General features: G+C 56.0%; 1 protein-coding gene across 6 annotated transcripts in view; it reads left to right on the top strand.

The window, feature by feature from the left end:
* WIZ (WIZ zinc finger) overlaps positions 1-12,532 on the top strand; it is a 56,605-nt gene that overhangs the window by 26,353 nt on the left and 17,720 nt on the right. For 4 of the 6 annotated variants that reach the window (XM_062598420.1, XM_062598418.1, XM_062598421.1 and 1 more), the window contains 3 exons: positions 3,393-3,453; positions 6,193-8,735; positions 8,975-9,340. In XM_062598420.1, coding sequence (XP_062454404.1) covers positions 3,393-3,453; positions 6,193-8,735; positions 8,975-9,340 — 2,970 coding nt within the window. The remainder of the gene's footprint in view (positions 1-3,392; positions 3,454-6,192; positions 8,736-8,974; positions 9,341-12,532) is intronic. The other 2 variants (XM_062598423.1, XM_062598419.1) reach the window with 1 other exon arrangement.

The following is a 12,532-nucleotide window of genomic DNA, read 5'->3' as shown; positions in this document are numbered from 1 at the left end:
ATCCTCTCATTGCGAACCTCCAAGAGGAATTTGGCTCTGTTCTCTCTAGGCTCTCCCATCCATAGCTGTAGACAGCCCCTTCGTTCTTTCTTCTTAAAGCCTAGTTCCCTCAGTCTGTCTTCCTGTGTCACGTCCTCCCATCCCTGACCATCGTGGTGGTCTTTGCTGGACTCGCTCCAACGTATTGATGGCTTTGCAACCTCCTGGCGGTTGCTAAAAAGCTCAGCTACCGTTTGTCATGTCATCACGTGGCTGTTGTTGGTCTTAAAATACATATCGGAGAGCGTAAACAAAGTCCCTTTGCATAGGAAGCATCTGCTGCTCAAAAGAGCCACGACTTCTTATGTTTCGGAAAAAGAGGAACTCCCCCGAGTTGCATCGTGAGCTATCGGGACCACCAGCCATGCGACCGGGCATTCTCCGCGTGGTGCGTCTCCATCATGCAAGAGCTGAAGTGGCATGACATTTCTCTAAGCTCTTTCAAGCACCCGGCACCACCGTCCCTGCTGAGACTGGAGGCGGTTTTTCAAGTCGTTTTGGATTTTTTCCCAAAGTTTTCACACGGGGGTCTCGTCGGCTGGCCGAGACGCCCCTTCTCCTCTTGCTTTGCAAACTTCTTGCGCCCAGGAGCTGTGGCTAAGCTGGACCCAACTGAGCTGACAGGTGCAAGGGGTCGGTCGGTCTGTCCTAGTATTTTTCCTGGGTGGTTGTGAAGGATTAGACAAAATCGTTGCGTTGGGATATGCGATGGTGCCTCTTAGGCATGCCGTTAACCTCTGCTTATCAACCCTGCCTGTGGCAGCCTTGATGAGCCAGAGCTCTTGCGGCTCTTCTAGAGATGCCAGTATTTCTCAATCGTCGACCTTTGAAACGCGTTATGTAAGTAGCTGTCACCGAATGCGTCTAGAACCGAGTCCGTTGTATCTAGGAGGACTCCTGGGCTCTGCGTAACGCCTCCTGCGCTCAGAAACGCGAGGGCTTTCGCTTATCTTGGGGCTCGGTGTGTGTTTTGGCCACCGCTTTGCTTGCGAGCTCACGTGATGTCTTTATTTTGAAAGTGTCTCGGTGTCCCGGCCGGTCTGTTTTAACTCTTGGGAGACTGAAAAACAAAGAGGGGAGACCCGCAGCGGTGGGACGAGGATGTTTTACCTCTCGGCGAGGCTGCGAGCTCGAAACCGAATGTGGATTAGTGGCACTGCTCTCTTGGGAGAAGCTGCATCTATGCTCCTGTGGTTAGAGGAGCAGTCCTTGCTGGATTACCATAGAGGGTAAATTTGAGCCTGCTAAGTCCAAGACATTCAACTCCCTCATCTCTTACTGTTTCCAAGAAACCAGGATTTGCAGGGAGTGCAGTTACGTGCTCATCAGGAGAAAGATAAATCACTGCATGTTTTCCTCTAAAGGAGACAGTTTCTAAAAATAGGAGCCATGCTGGAGCTCTGGAGAACAAAAGAGCTCCTGGAAGGCTCCTGCCACCGTCTCCAAGATCTGCACCCTCTGCCCCTCCTTCCTCCGTCGTCCCTCTCCCTGCCGCTCAGCCTCGCGCTCCGTATTTTTGGAAGGATTTCAAATCCACCACTTTGGGAGCGTTGTGTTTTGCAGGCAACAGCTCCCGTCCCTTCCCCCGGCACGCCGGACCGGGCTGCTTGGTGACTCAGGCTTTCCTGAATGAACGCGACCCTGTCTAGCATGACCTCGACAGCTTGGCCCTGCATCTCTCCGGCCTTTTCCAAAATGCCTTTGAAGCCAAGAGGAGCCAGGAATGCTCTCCTGCCAAAGCCACGTTTCCAGGCTAGGTTTTGATGACGTTACAACAGCGACGGAGGGTAACTCTGGCGTTTTGTCCCATCCTAGCTCCGTGTCTAGATGGAAGAGCTCAAAATCCAGCACCTTCTCAGGATGAGACCTACAACTTGGAGATGATCCACCTTAAAATTCTCACATTAAATGTGTCTGGAGCCTAAAAGGTTGGAAGGGCTGAAAACCAACCTGAACTTTTCATGTTCCTGTTCTGCTTGTGGAGCAGGTCCTGCCCTGCTTTCCTCATCTCCAGAACCAACACGGTGGCCTGAACCCTGTGTTGCTCAGGCCGGCATGTTCGATTTGTAGGTTTTATGGTATTTGACCAGGAGCCCCTAAAATAACTGCAAACTGTGAGTGGATGCTTCTGCTGGAGAGGATGACAAGGCCTGGTAGAGGTCAAGGACAGGCAGTTTGGGCTTTCATGGGCTGAGCCTGCAGTTTGTTCTAGCAAAGCCTGACTCCTTGGCCACGTGTCCCCAGGGGTGAGCCCCAGGCAGTTGTGGGGCAGCTCGTGACCCAAGCTGATGCTGGGAGCAGGGATGCGGGACAGATCTTTGTCCCAGCAAAAAGTCTTCTCGTTTGGGGCAGGGCTGCAAGAAGCAGCATGGATTCGCCCAGCTATGCTGCAGCTTCCCCAAGCTCCCGACCTCGTTTGTGATAACAAATGAGTCCTCATCTTCCATCCACATGGCTGGAGCAGGGTGAGGAGCCTTTGCATTGGTATCAGTGACGGCAGAGCCTCAAGGAGCAAGGTCCATGTGTCCTGCTGTGAGCTCAGCCTTGGCTGATGGAGCTTGGCCTGAGGCCAACTCCTGGAAGTAAGACCTGGCCCAGGTAGGTTTGATCTGTGTGACTTCATTGCTGATGTCCAGATGGAGCTGCAGACTTTCCTCCCTCCTATTTTAGATGTGTCTGGCTGTGATATAGCTTGGTAGACCTTGCAGATGGGCTTCGCAGCAGTCCAGGAGTCATTTGCCTGCCCGTCCTTGCCGGCCGAGACACAACCCCATCTTGCATCTTCTCGTGAGCAGGGTTGGAGGTTGTTGATTTTAGCTCAGGAGCCATCCTGGTGGTTCACCCACTGCCAGAGCGAAGCAGGTCTCCTCTGAGCTCCCAGCACGCGCGTGAGCATCTGGAGAAAAGCCACCAACACCTTTGCGCACTGGCCGAAGGGCACGGAGGCGCGGGGGACGCTCGTGAGCCCCACGTAAAGAGCCTGTAGGAACCGCTCTCCTTTGCAGAGTGGACAAAGCCAACCGCTGTCCAGCTGCTTGGCCCTGGCTCCACACCAGGTACCGCTCCAGGGCGGTGGGAGCGTGGCCGGAGGCGTGGGCATCTTTCCTTTAAACTGCTTAGCTGCAGCGACGATTATACATCAAATAGTTGCGCGCGGGATTAAACCCTCTTAAGTGTGGCTTGGAAATCCTCCCGTAATCCAGACCCAGCTGTAGGAAGGAAGGACGGGCAGCCGGAGCAGAGGGGGTTTATCTGCTGGGAAAGCTTTTTAACGCCAAATCACGTTATTGCAAATTGCGCTAAAGCAAGCCTCACTTTAGGCACTGACCTTGAAGCTTTCCTCTCTGTTGCAGATGAGCCTGATCCTGCCCTCTCCGGTGCTGTCCCAGCCACAGCTCACAGGACCGAACTCGGGTAAGTTCCCAGGATCCGTCGCAGAGCGGGGAGCATCCGGGAGCTGGTCTCCCCTTGTTGGCAGTGCTCCAGTTACTAAAACCCCCAAAACATCTGCCCGCCTGTCCCCAAAGAGGGTTATCCCAGCACCAAGGACGTCAGCAGTCCCCCTGGAGCTGGTCAACACAGTTGCCTCGCTCCAAGCCAACGCTGGCCGCTCTGCTCCAGCTCATTTTTCTGCTTCCCAGGGAGCCTCCCTGCTTTCGCCGCCCCCAAGTAGCCCCTTGGAGTATCTTCCCGCTGTCGGGATTGTCCTCGGAGCAAGGGAGAGAGACGGTGGGAGGTGGATGCTTGACCTGGCTGCATCGGGTGTCCCAGGGCCGATCAAGTAGCTCTTAACCCACTGCAAAAGAAAGATGTAGAGGTGGCAGCCCAAGCCTTGCGCAGAGAAGGGTCTGCGCGTCCTTCCTCGTGCCACCAGAAAATTGCGTGCGGACCCGCGCTTGGCTTAGACTCTACCTCCAGGCCTGTTTTTGCAATGCAGCCGATGCCCAGCACGTTTTAACGGGTTTATTTTAGTAGCTGCTGTTGACTGATCCTTCCTGGGCCAGCGGTTTCCTTAGCGAGTTATTTTTAAGAACGTTTGCAGGGTTTACGGTGCATATGGGAATCACGTTTCCCCGCTATCGCGCCGCAGACAACGGAGCGAGCTCGTCCCGCAGTCAGCAGCGATTTCTCTCCCGTTAAAAGCAGGGAATGATTTTTTGAGTCAAGACAGGCGGGGGCAGCATGGCGGGGCGCTCAGTTGGCCCCCCAGATTTGCTCTTCTGGAAGCGACTTGGAAATAAATAGGTTTAAAAAGAGAACGAGAGGGAGAGAGAGAGGCGGCGCGTGGAACTGGCAGCCCTGCCATCTCCAACAAAGGCGCTTTGTTCTCCTGGCGGTGCGACTTGACCCGCGAGATAGCGGTTTGTTGGCCTGGAGCAGCTCCTTGCACGAGGTCTCGAGCTCCTCCGGGTGTCTCCGGGCTCTGCAGCCTGGCAGGTTCCTTCCTGGGGATGGTTTGGTGGGCGTAGGTTTGGATGCAAATGGGGACGTTTTGCATCCGAAGCGGCGAGCGTGTGCCCTGCCGTGCTGTATGTGCTGCTTAGAAGAAGAAGCTGGGCGTGAAGTTGGCGGTGGAGGATAGAGGTTGTATCCTCAGGGCAGGGCTGGGTGCATGGAAGAGCCTTGTTTTCCTCTGCGGAGGCTCCACATCTGCTCAGCCCTGGCCCTGGAGCCCGTATCTGCCAAACATGCCATCTGCATGGCATCCCTGCTTGAAGCTCTTAGTGGAGGCCACCTCTTCCTGCTGTGTGGGGCCCCCACTGCTCCAGTGAGCGGGCACAGCCCAGTTGAGCAACGTGCCTGGAATCGCTTGCAGGGAGGGCAAGTTTGAGTCATGGCTGCTCGCTGGGGACACCGGGTCATCTGGATCTCTTGGATACCAGTTCGGAAGCCTCAACGTGGCAATCTGGTGCTGGTTGAGGCTCTCGGCTTTCACGCTCAACCTCCTGCCAGCCCAGCGCAAGGTCCTGGGGTTCTTGCAGGTCTTGTGTCACAGCTGCTGGTCCCATGCAGACGTCTCCAGTCTCCCAGGGTATTTTGGAGAGCATCAAGTGCCTCTGCTGCATCCTCATGGCCCTAAGCACGTTCCTTTTCCTTCCAGGAGAAAGCCTCCAAGCCTAACGTAGGACTTTCAAAACCTCCAGGGCACAGGCTAGTATGCTCACGGGCTCATTCACCCCTTTTCTAACACCGAATGCATCTTTGGTGCTGTGGGGCCCACAGCAACCTGCTCCATGACATATGGGTGGCATGGAGCCACCCGGTCCCACTGTGGAGCTTGTCCGATGGAGGCACTTGTTGTCCAGCCATGTGATGGGACCTGCCCAGGTTTGGGGTCCATGCAGAGGGTCTGGGGGAGGATAGGGAGGACCAACCTCAATCCTGTGTACTCTGTGGCTTGGGTTCTGTGTACGGTGAAGAAAGGAAGATGACGGTCAGCATTTCCCACTCTCACTGTGGAGAATGACCACCTAGGGACCTCCATTTACCCATGGAGGATTTACCTGGATCATCTTTTGGTGCCCGAGACCTTGGCCACGGTCCGCGTTGACACTTAGATCCGTTTTTATGCAACTCTGAAAACTTCAGTAGCTCATTGTTTGACCTGACAGTAGCAAATGTCGTTGTTTTGAGCAAACATCCTGGTTCAGTGATACATGAGCTGTCCAAGCCTGCAGCATCCCAAGGAGTTAGCAGGGGAAAGAGGAGGAGGAGAAGCAGAGAGTGGGGTGGAGTGAAGGGAAGATGATTTTTTTTTTTTTTCTTTTGGCCCAAGGCAGGAATCGGTGATGGGAACGTGCGGGTTTTCCAACAGGAAGGATGCTCCTGTCGTGCCTGGCACAAACACAGAAGAGCGTCCGTAGGGAGCAATTACAGCCGTCATTGAAAGAAGCCCAGGAGAAGGCGCAGAACAGATTATAGCTCTGCATGGCCAAGGGAGGATGGGAAGGGATGAGTGCTCCTTCAGCTCCGTGTGTCCCAAATTTTTGATATTTGGATACAGGAGTTGCTGTGAAACCCCCAGCCTGCGGTATGCCAGCATGCAGCATAATGCGCAGGCGCTCTCTGGTTCCAGACCGGGCCTTTTGTAAATGGATTTTTTTTTTAAACTATCCTATTAACTGGCTAATAACTGTCAAAACTTATTTGCAGCTCCACGAATGAAGAACATTTGGAGTTCAAGAAGGCTTTGTACAGAACGGATGCCAGGAGCTCCATAGACCTACGAAACATGACTGTATCGAGCAGTGGGGCCTGGGATTCTTCCACCCTGGAGACCCGAGTGGGAGACGGGAGAGAAGAAAGCACTTTAGAGAGACTCTCTGGCTTGAAGGACTCAAAGGACGGGCGGTGCGTAAAGGAGTCGGCATTCGCTGTGGAGCCCCAGCTTGTAAATACTGTGCAGGTGGATCCTGAGCAACTGGAGAGCGACCCCGAGGACTTGGACTCCGGCAGAGCAGCAGCAGAAGAGACGCCCAGCCCTTGTCCGGGGGCGCCGGCTGGCAGCGGCGAAGACAAATATCTTAAAAATGAACCAAAGCAACTTGAAAGCCTCAGCAAAGAGCACTTAGATAAAAGCAAGAGGGGGATCCAGAGGGTTGACTGGATTTCTAGACCCAATAAAAGCCCGAGTCCTCACTACAAAGACGTAAGCAAGCCGACAGATGTAGCAACGAGCTTACCCTTTCGGGGCCAGGCCGTGCGTGAAGTGCCTCCTCCGCTGACTCCGACGGTGTTCAGAAAAACGCTAAACCCCGTCCTCAGCAAGCCCAAAGCCCTTGAGAGCTCCTCCTCGCACAGGAAGGGGCTGGTGGTCGAGGCGGACTTGGGCGACGTCGGCCCGCTCGGCGCAGCCGAGTGGACGATACAGAAGCCGGGTCTTCAGCTCGGCGCCGACCTCGCCATCGGCAAACAGTCCTGGACGGTAAACGCCGAAGATTCAGTGGAGCGGATCCCACTGATGTCTCTGGAGCCAGCTCCCTGCAGCTCCTACGACATTGAGATGAGGCCCTACGTGTGCAGCGTCCTGCTGGAGGAGCAGGGAAAAGAAGAGCTGGGCCCGGAGGAGGACCCGACGGTGTACACGTGCATCGAATGCAGCATTTACTTTAAGAAGAAGGAACATTTGATGGATCACATGCTTCAGCATAATCGTGGACCAGGGAGGGACCAAGACAGAGATGCTTTGGGAGGGCAGTGCCAGTTCTGCTGCAACGAGTGCGGATGGGCCTTTGGAGACCCTGCGTCTCTGGAGCAGCACAAAAGGCTCCACCAAGAATCCAGGGAAAAAATTATTGAAGAAATCCAGAAGCTGAACGAGTTTCCAGATGAAGGCCGGGAAGCCCGGCTCCAGTGCCCCAAATGCGTCTTTGGCACAAACTCCTCCAAGATCTTTGTCCAGCACGCCAAGATGCACGTCAAGGAGAGGAAGGACCAAGGCGCAAAGAACATGAATCTCTTTGGAAGCGCTGGCAGCGGAGAAACGCGGGACAGCCCAGCGCACGGCATCTACAAACACTTCAAACCAAACGAACACGTAGCCCTGCAGGTGCAGGTGCCGCCTCACGGCAGCGGCAAAGGGCTCAGCACCTGTATGCTGTGCAGCTTCCCAGCCCCCAACGAGAACATCCTCAAGGAGCACATGAAATACGCCCACTCCCACCTCTCCTGGGACGCAGAGGCGTTTGAGGAAGACCCCAATCAGCCTGGAACTAGCAGAGATGCCTACAGCCCCGCTCGGCCAGGGCGGTTTGCCGAGCCGGATTACTTCAGCAAAGCGGAGCGGCTCTTCCCTCCGTCGCACCGTGAGAGCGCGTCGCATTACGAAGCTGTCCATGGCTTTGCCTTAGGCCACCCGCGGCTCGACAAAAGCAACGGGGCGAATAAAAAGGACTACCAGACGTCAGGGTTTCACGCCAGGAAGGCAGCTCCCTACGCTGCCCCGCACAAAAACCTGGGGCTGTCAGGCCTCCCTTCCGCAAAGGCCTACTCCCACTTTGCTCTGCAGCAGCTGAAAAAAAAAGCAGCAGCTCAGCACCTCGAGGCAGAAGGTGACGGTCTCAGGAGCCACCCGGCGGGGCTGGAGGAGCTCAGGCACAAATGGATGGTGGCCAACGACGCCGGGAGCATGGAAGAGGACATCTCTGTAACCACAGAAATAGACCTGACCGAGAGCAGAGGCATCAAACCTGTTGCCATCCCTCAAGCTGCCTTGGACCTCAAGAGGACGTTCAGAGACACCTTGAAAGCCACGGATTCTTCGATAGCGTCTGAGGAGCAGCAGCAGCAGCTGCGGAAGATGGTGCCCATCGTGCTCCTCGAGGAGGTGAACCTGCATCCCAAAGCGACCAAGCGGCCCAGGGGGAAGCCGTTCAAGAAGAAAGCAGCAGTCGCGTCCCGGGAATTCATGATGGAAGAACCTCTCCCATTGGACATGCTCCTGCTGGACTCTCCTCTGGAGGGTCCCCTGGAGCTTGACGACTTCTTGGACTCCGACTCGCCCATGCTGAAGAACGAGGAGCGGAAGTGCCCCTACTGCCCAGACAGGTTTCACAACGGCATTGGGCTGGCGAACCACGTGCGGGGCCACCTCAACAGGGTGGGGGTGAGCTACAACGTCCGTCACTTCATCTCGGCGGAAGAAGTGAAAGCTATTGAGCAAAAATTTTCCTTCCAAAAGAAGAAGAAAAAAGGTAGTATGTATTCAATTCACCGTGCTTTCTATTTTCTTGGTTTAAGTGGTGGGGTTTTCTCCTCCTCCTGACGATGGGTACGTATGTAACCGTGGCCAGCTCAAACTGCGACGGCCACGAGCTTGCCGGCACGTCTCGTTGCCGTGTCGCGAGGTGCCTGGTTGTGCCGGGTGCCGTAAAACCCTCTCGGCGAGCCGCTTGGGTTTAGTTAGCCGCTCACTTGAGTGTTGTTCTTTCCGCAGTCGCCAACTTCGACCCGAGCACGTTCAGCCTGATGCGATGCGAGTTCTGCGGGGCTGGCTTCGACACGCGCGCGGGCCTCTCCAGCCACGCCAGGGCCCACCTGAGAGACTTTGGTATTACCAACTGGGAGCTCACCATCTCGCCGATTAACATCCTCAAGGAGCTGCTGGCCAACTCGGCCGAGCACCCCATGCTGCAGTCGGCGGTGGGAACGGAGCCCTCGTCCCCGGGCCGCGAGAGGGACGCGCATGGCTTCGTGCCCCGCAAGAGCATGACGCCCATGTCCGAATGCAGCATTCCCCGGTCTCCTCTGTCCCCGTTCCCTCCGGCCTGGGGAGATGAGTCCCTGCAGTCCTACAGAGACGGTAAGTGTCACTCAGACGCCCTAGGCGAGCTAGAAACCCTTTCGATAACCCCTAAGCTGGATCTTCTCCTCCTCCCGCTGAGCAGATCCTTGCTCGAGGTTGGGGTGATTTCCAGGGAATGGTTTAATCAGCAGAACCAGGTGCTGCGTGGAGAATCCATCTCCAGCAGTGGTCCTCTGGTGAAAAACGACCCCGGCTTTTGGGGCAGGCGGATGGAAAACACGGTCGATGGAAGAGCCTGGTCGCCCGTTGTGGGCAGCCTGGTCTCTCGAACGGCGGCCGGAGGGATCGCCGTCCGTCCGGGCGCCGCGCGTCGGGGCTTTGTCGTTAAAATCGAACGAACGCCGTGGCCAGGAGCGGAGCGGTTTCCCGCCGGGGAAAACCCGGGAAGCCGGAGCCTCCGTTGCGACGTGCCCGAATCACGGGGCGGAAGGGGGCCGGAGAGGGAAAAGAGCAGAGCAGCCGCTTGGCCCGGCGGCGCTCAGCCGTGCGGAAGGCGGGATGCAACCTCCGATGTGAAGAGCTGGGCTCTTCCCTTGGCTGCCGTTTTTTTTTTCCAGGGCTAAACGCGAAGGGTCCCTCCAAAGCAGATCTCGTTCCTTTGAAGACCATAAAAACTCGCTGGCGCGTTAGGGAGACTTAACGCCGGAGGTGGGGAAACAGTCCCACCTACCCGGCGCTTCCGGCAGCACCTTTAACCCCTTGAAAAACGGCTTCTCGTTCGGGTCGCGTTCCTGCCGCCGGGGATGTATCTGTCTTTAATTGAAAGAGCAGAAGAGCCAGCAATGCTGGCTCTCCGCGGGCCCTTCCACATGCCTGGCCGCTCTTTGGAACGAGCCTTGACCGCGGCGAATGCCAACGAAAACACAAACGAGCCCAAAACTCTTCTTCCTTGGCGTTGCAGGGCCTGGAAGCTGAGCAGCTCCTAGCCAAGGGCAGAGGCTGCTGCCAGCTAACGGCTTTAGTTTTATTTTTTTATTATTATTATTTTTTTTGGAGGGCTCAGCTGGGTTTCCACCGTCAGCGGTTGGACGCTCTCGCGGCCGGCGATTTTTTTTTTTTTATTCTTATTATTTTATTTTTTTCCAAGGTCTCCCCCGCGCCTACGATCCGCTGCCTGAAGCCGCTCTAGTTAGTTGCCCGCTCTCTCAAAACCCAAAGCTCGGATGTTTAGGGTGGAAAGCGCCTCGGTGGAGGAGCGAGCGCGGCCGCCTCTTGGGTAACGGGTCGCGCCTCGAGGAAGGGGTTAATTCGGCTCTTAACCTGGCGCGACCCGTAGCCAGACGTACCCGCTCTTAAGACCTTTTAAGAACAGAAAAGAAAACAAGCCACGGCTTGAAATATGGGCGTACCGGCACCATCGCTCCCGCTTTTTTATTTATTTATTTGTGTTTCCTACCGCGACGGGTTGCACCGTGCCGGCGTTTGCCTAAGGAAAGGATGCTGATGCGCCTCTGGCTCCCGAAACACGATCGCGCGGGGTCTTTTGGACAAAACAGCTCTTGGCAGCTGGGAAACCTCTCGGCAGAGCCGTCACGTCGGCCGAAGGGGGATCGTCTCCGTCGAGAGCGGGATGGAGACGGGGCGGGAGGAATTGGGTTGCGGCTCCGTCCTCGGCCGAGCGACCGGCCCGCGTCGGCGTCTCGTTTAAAAACCCGAAATTTTTTTAGCTGGAGGGCGGACGTTCGAAAGCGAACGGCGGAGCGAGGCCAGAGCTCAAAGGGAGCGCCTGGGTTTAAACCGAACTCGCTCCGTGTTTCCTTTTACGAGCAGCCTCTCTGGGAAGGAACGCTGAGAAAATGGGTAAGTCCGGAAAGCCGAAAAAGCGACGACGACAAAAAAAAAAAAAAAAAAATCCCCCAGTGAGGACTGCGCCGGGCCCAGCGACCCGTTGTGTAACCAAGGCATGCGCGGCAGGTCGCGCGGAGGTAGCCGTCGGCGCTCGGTAACCGGGGCCGCGGCTTTCGTGTTTAAATCCAAGAACGAAGTCTCTTAGTTACGCTCCCCGCGAGGAGCTGGGAGCGCGGGAAAAACCTTCCTCGTTTCGCTCGGAGCCCCCGAACGGCTCTTTGAGGCCGCCTTTGGCTGGACGCTGGATGCATCTGTCGCAAGGAATTTATTTATTTTTTTTTTTATTAAGAACGGAGCGGCCCGTGTTGCATGCTATATTTATTTAACTCTTGCTCCGGCTGCAGCAAAGCAGCCGAACAAACAAATTATCGGGGCGCGTTTTGTAGACCGGCGACGAAGGGGAACGGAATCGGTAGCAAGAGGATTTTTCGCCCGTTTTTATAAACCCACGACCACCGTTCCCGGATGGCGAGCGAGAAATTGCCTCGGTTGCTTGCAGACCCGAAACCAAATCCCTGCATCCGCGGGGCCGGAACGGAGCGCTCCTCCTGCGGGGAGAAATCCTGTTTCGGGGAGTGTTTTGTGAGCTGTTTGCTAGGTCGGCCGCGCAGCTCGCGGTTTCTGATCGGGGTGCGGCGGGGGGGGAACGAAGGCGGAGGACTCCGCTCCCCGTGCCGTGATGGGGCGATCTGCCTTCCCCCCCCCGCCCCGGGAAAGAAAATTGCCGAGGGAGCCCCTGCCAGTCTCGCACCCTCGAACTCGTGTTTAAATGAGGAGGGGAAACAAAAAAAAAACAAAAAAAAAAAAAAAAAAAAAATCAAAAAAAAGGCTTTAAGCAAAACTAAAAGTCAAAGGGAGGAAGTAGGCGTTCGGGTCTGTGGCAAGAACGTGACTCCACGGATCAGAATTAGGGCTGCTTATTTCTGTGTAGCAAAAACAGGATGTTGCGAGGCACCGAGGGACCTCGGAGGTGCCCTGCGCCCTCCCGCTGCTCTAAAGCAGGTCGGCAGCGGCTAAACCAACCTTAGCCCGCCTGCTCCCGTCTCCGGCGGAGCCTCCGCGGCATCTGCGCTGCTGCCGCCTAGCCTGTCCTCGCACCTAGAAAAGCTGATGGGACCTTTGGTGCTTTTAGTATTTAAGTCCGTCGCCGCTCGTCTTACCCGTGCTAAGCGGAGGCGACGTCTTGCGCTCGTCTATGGGCTGCCACTGAGATCTTTCCTTGTTGGTCCGTGTTGGTCGTGCTTTTAGACCCTCGATCGTTCGCGGTGCCTTTCCCTTGAAGCGCCGCTCTTAAAATCGGACACGGCCCCCATTGCAGAGAGCACCTTGTCCTGGGGCTGG

Source organism: Rhea pennata, chromosome 33, assembly GCF_028389875.1.
Source record: "Rhea pennata isolate bPtePen1 chromosome 33, bPtePen1.pri, whole genome shotgun sequence".
NCBI lineage: Eukaryota > Metazoa > Chordata > Aves > Rheiformes > Rheidae > Rhea > Rhea pennata.
Note: the sequence above shows the minus strand (reverse complement) of the source record. Positions and strands in the feature narration are given on the sequence as shown.